We start from the raw sequence: 5,000 nt of genomic DNA on the forward strand, positions 1-5,000 counted from the left end.
CCCCTCCCCCTCCCTCCCCCCTCCACACCACAGTCCTTACCCCCCTCCCCCACCCTCCCCCCTCCACACCACAGTCCTTACTCCCCTCCCCCACCCTCCCCCCTCCACACCACAGTCCTTTACCCCTCCCTCCCCCCTCCACACCACAGTCCTTACCCCCTCCCCCTCCACACCACAGTCCTTACTACCCCCTCCCCCTCCCTCCACACCACAGTCCTTACACCCTCCCCCCCCCTCCACACCACAGTCCTTACCCCCTCCCCTCCCTCCACTCCACAGTCCTTACACCCTCCCCCCCTCCACACCACAGTCCTTACCCCTCCCCTCCCCCTCCTCCACAGCACAGTCCTTACCCCCTCCCCTCCCTCCACACCACAGTCCTTACCCCCTCCCCCTCCTCCACTGCCACAGTCCTTACCCCCTCCCCCTCCCTCCACACCACAGTCCTTACCCCCTCCCCCCCTCCACACCACAGTCCTTACCCCCTCCCCTCCCACCACAGTCCTTACCCCCTCCCCCTCCACACCACAGTCCTTACCCCTCCCCCCCTCCACACCACAGTCCTTACCCCCTCCCCCTCCCTCCACACCACAGTCCTTACCCCCCTCCCCCCCTCCACACCACAGTCCTTACCCCCTCCCCCCCCTCCACACCACAGTCCTTACCCCCCCCCCCTCTACACCACAGTCCTTACCCCCTCCCCCCCTCCACACCACAGTCCTTACCCCCCTCCCCCCCTCCACACCACAGTCCTTACCCCCTCCCCTCCCCTCCACACCACAGTCCTTGACCCCACCCCCCGCCCCCCCCCCTCCACACCACAGTCCTTACCCCCCCCCCCTCCCTCCACACCACATTCCTTACTCCCCCTCCCCCCTCCACACCACAGTCCTTACCCCCTCCCCCCCTCCACACCACAGTCCTTACCCCCATCTCCCACACCACAGTCCTTACCCCCCCTCCCCCTCCTCCACACCACAGTCCTTACCCCCCTCCCCCCCTCCACACCACAGTCCTTACCCCCTCCCCCTCCCTCCACACCACAGTCCTTACCCCCTCCCCCCCCCTCCACACCACAGTCCTTACCCCCTCCCCCCCCTCCACACCACAGTCCTTACCCCCTCCCCCCCTCCACACCACAGTCCTTACCCCCCCCCCTCCACACCACAGTCCTTACCCCCCCCCTCCACACCACAGTCCTTACCCCCTCCCCCCTCCACACCACAGTCCTTACCCCCTCCCCCCCTCCACACCACAGTCCTTACCCCCTCCCCTCCCTCCACGCCACAGTCCTTACCCCCTCCCCCTCCCTCCACACCACAGTCCTTACCCCCCCCCCTCCACACCACAGTCCTTACCCCCCCCCCTCCACACCACAGTCCTTACCCCCTCCCCCTCCTCCACACCACAGTCCTTACCCCCTCCCCCCCTCCACACCACAGTCCTTACCCCCTCCCCCCCTCCACACCACAGTCCTTACCCCCCCCCTCCACACCACAGTCCTTACCCCCTCCCCCCCTCCACACCACAGTCCTTACCCCCTCCCCCCCTCCACACCACAGTCCTTACCCCCTCCCCCCCTCCACACCACAGTCCTTACCCCCTCCCCCCCTCCACACCACAGTCCTTACCCCCTCCCCCCTCCACACCACAGTCCTTACCCCCTCCCCCCCTCCACACCACAGTCCTTACCCCCTCCCCCCCTCCACACCACAGTCCTTACCCCCTCCCCCCCTCCACACCACAGTCCTTACCCCCTCCCCCCCTCCACACCACAGTCCTTACCCCCTCCCCCCCTCCACACCACAGTCCTTACCCCCTCCCCCCCCTCCACACCACAGTCCTTACCCCCCCCCCCTCCACACCACAGTCCTTACCCCCTCCCCCCCTCCACACCACAGTCCTTACCCCCTCCCCCCCCCTCCACACCACAGTCCTTACCCCCTCCCCCTCCTCCACACCACAGTCCTTACCCCCTCCCCCCCTCCACACCACAGTCCTTACCCCTCCCCCCCTCCACACCACAGTCCTTACCCCTCCCCCTCCACACCACAGTCCTTACCCCCTCCCCCCTCCACACCACAGTCCTTACCCCCTCCCCCCCTCCACACCACAGTCCTTACCCCCCTCCCCCTCCACACCAGTCCTTACCCCCTCCCCCCCTCCACACCACAGTTCCTTACCCCCTCCCTCCCCCTCCACACCCAGTCCTTACCCCCTCCCCCCCTCCACACCACAGTCCTTACCCCCTCCCTCCCCTCCACACCACAGTCCTTACCCCCTCCCCCCTCCCTCCACACCACAGTCCTTACCCCCTCCCCCCCTCCACACCACAGTCCTTACTCTCCACCCCTGAGTAAACCTTTCTGAAGCGAGAAAATCAAACCAATCAGAAAAGCCTGTTTTCAGACTGACTACAAATGCTGCTACCAGTACTGCTTCGACTATACAGCACTTGTATTGTGCACACTCCACACACAGTGGTCTCTGAGTGCCTGACATAAAACATTACACTTACAATAGTGCATTGTGGCATTCAACAGCACATGGAGTTATACAAGAAAGCACACACACACACACACACACACACACACACAGTGAACACCCACCACCGATAAAGCATACATACTACATGGCAGAAAGCAGCACATTAATTTTTTGTTGTGTTGAGAAGAGACAGACAGAGCAAAATGCCAACTCACCCTGGGCATGAACAGAATTTTCTGTGTCCTCAAAAATGGGTACAGGGCCGAAAATTCTTCATACCCACCTGAAAATATGTGCCAACAAAATGACATTCATGATACATGTCTCTTTTTCTGTCTCTCTGTCTCTGCTGGTCTGTCTGCCTGCCTGCCAGTCTGTCTCTGTCTGTCTGTCTGTCTCTCTAGATAGATAGATAGAAAGACAGATAGATAGATAGAGGGAGAGAGAGAGAGAGAGAGAGAGAGAGAGAGAGAGAGAGAGAGAGAGAGAGAAATAGACAAAGACAGAGAGAGAGAGAGAGAGAGAGAAATAGACATAGATATTCAACATAATAAAATATTCATTGTCAGATGGACATTGATTTGTTTAAAACACACACACACACACACACACACACACACACACACACACACACACACACACCATCATAAATTATTTATGGTCAGATTAAGATTGAATATTGATACACACACACACACACACACAGATACACACACATAACATGACGTCCGCTGCACAGCAATACACTCCGCTGGCAGGAAAGGAAGAGCTAGATGAAGACTGAAGACAGGGACAAAACAGAAAAAACCAGAGCAGACACTGATGGAGTGCCGGAAAGACAAAGGTTCCACAGGACAGGAGTCATAGAAAGGTTCCACAGGACAGGAGTCAGAGAAAGAGAAAGGTTCCACAGGACAGGAGTCAGAGAAAGGTTCCACAGGACAGGAGTCAGAGAAAGAGAAAGGTTCCACAGGACAGGAGTCAGAGAAAGAGAAAGGTTCCACAGGACAGGAGTCAGAGAAAGAGAAAGGTTCCACAGGACAGGAGACAGAGAAAGAGAAAGGTTCCACAGGACAGGAGACAGAGAAAGGTTCCACAGGGCAGGAGTCAGAGAAAGGTTCCACAGGACAGGAGTCAGAGAAAGAGAAAGGTTCCACAGGGCAGGAGTCAGAGAAAGAGAAAGGTTCCACAGGACAGGAGTCAGAGAAAGGTTCCACAGGACAGGAGTCAGAGAAAGAGAAAGGTTCCACAGGGCAGGAGTCAGAGAAAGGTTCCACAGGACAGGAGTCAGAGAAAGAGAAAGGTTCCACAGGGCAGGAGTCAGAGAAAGGTTCCACAGGACAGGAGTCAGAGAAAGAGAAAGGTTCCACAGGACAGGAGTCAGAGAAAGAGAAAGGTTCCACAGGACAGGAGTCAGAGAAAGGTTCCACAGGGCAGGAGTCAGAGAAAGAGAAAGGTTCCACAGGACAGGAGTCAGAGAAAGAGAAAGGTTCCACAGGACAGGAGTCAGAGAAAGAGAAAGGTTCCACAGGACAGGAGTCAGAGAAAGAGAAAGGTTCCACAGGGCAGGAGTCAGAGAAAGGTTCCACAGGACAGGAGTCAGAGAAAGGTTCCACAGGACAGGAGTCAGAGAAAGAGAAAGGTTCCACAGGGCAGGAGTCAGAGAAAGGTTCCACAGGGCAGGAGTCAGAGAAAGAGAAAGGTTCCACAGGACAGGAGTCAGAGAAAGGTTCCACAGGACAGGAGTCAGAGAAAGAGAAAGGTTCCACAGGGCAGGAGTCAGAGAAAGGTTCCACAGGGCAGGAGTCAGAGAAAGGTTCCACAGGGCAGGAGTCAGAGAAAGGTTCCACAGGGCAGGAGTCAGAGAAAGAGAAAGGTTCCACAGGACAGGAGTCAGAGAAAGGTTCCACAGGACAGGAGTCAGAGAAAGAAAGGCTCCACAGGACAGGAGTCAGAGAAAGAGAAAGGTTCCACAGGACAGGAGTCAGAGAAAGAGAAAGGTTCCACAGGACAGGAGTCAGAGAAAGAGAAAGGTTCCACAGGACAGGAGTCAGAGAAAGAGAAAGGTTCCACAGGACAGGAGTCAGAGAAAGGTTCCACAGGACAGGAGTCAGAGAAAGGTTCCACAGGACAGGAGTCAGAGAAAGGTTCCACAGGGCAGGAGTCAGAGAAAGAGAAAGGTTCCACAGGACAGGAGTCAGAGAAAGAGAAATGTTCCACAGGACAGGAGTCAGAGAAAGGTTCCACAGGACAGGAGTCAGAGAAAGAGAAAGGTTCCACAGGACAGGAGTCAGAGAAAGGTTCCACAGGACAGGAGTCAGAGAAAGAGAAAGGTTCCACAGGGCAGGAGTCAGAGAAAGGTTCCACAGGACAGGAGTCAGAGAAAGAGAAAGGTTCCGCAGGACAGGAGTCAGAGAAAGGTTCCACAGGGCAGGAGTCAGAGAAAGAGAAAGGTTCCACAGGACAGGAGTCAGAGAAAGAGAAATGTTCCACAGGACAGGAGTCAGAGAAAG

The 5,000-nt window shown here is 56.8% G+C and overlaps 1 protein-coding gene across 1 annotated transcript in view; it reads right to left on the reverse strand.

Moving 5' to 3' along the window:
- LOC143287949 (serine/threonine/tyrosine-interacting-like protein 1) overlaps positions 1-5,000 on the reverse strand; it is a 17,860-nt gene that overhangs the window by 7,013 nt on the left and 5,847 nt on the right. Inside the window, exon 5 of the mRNA XM_076596190.1 lies at positions 2,703-2,770. Within this exon, the coding sequence (XP_076452305.1) occupies positions 2,703-2,770 (68 nt within the window). The remainder of the gene's footprint in view (positions 1-2,702; positions 2,771-5,000) is intronic.

This window comes from Babylonia areolata, chromosome 12 (assembly GCF_041734735.1).
Source record: "Babylonia areolata isolate BAREFJ2019XMU chromosome 12, ASM4173473v1, whole genome shotgun sequence".
NCBI classification, from domain to species: domain Eukaryota; kingdom Metazoa; phylum Mollusca; class Gastropoda; order Neogastropoda; family Buccinidae; genus Babylonia; species Babylonia areolata.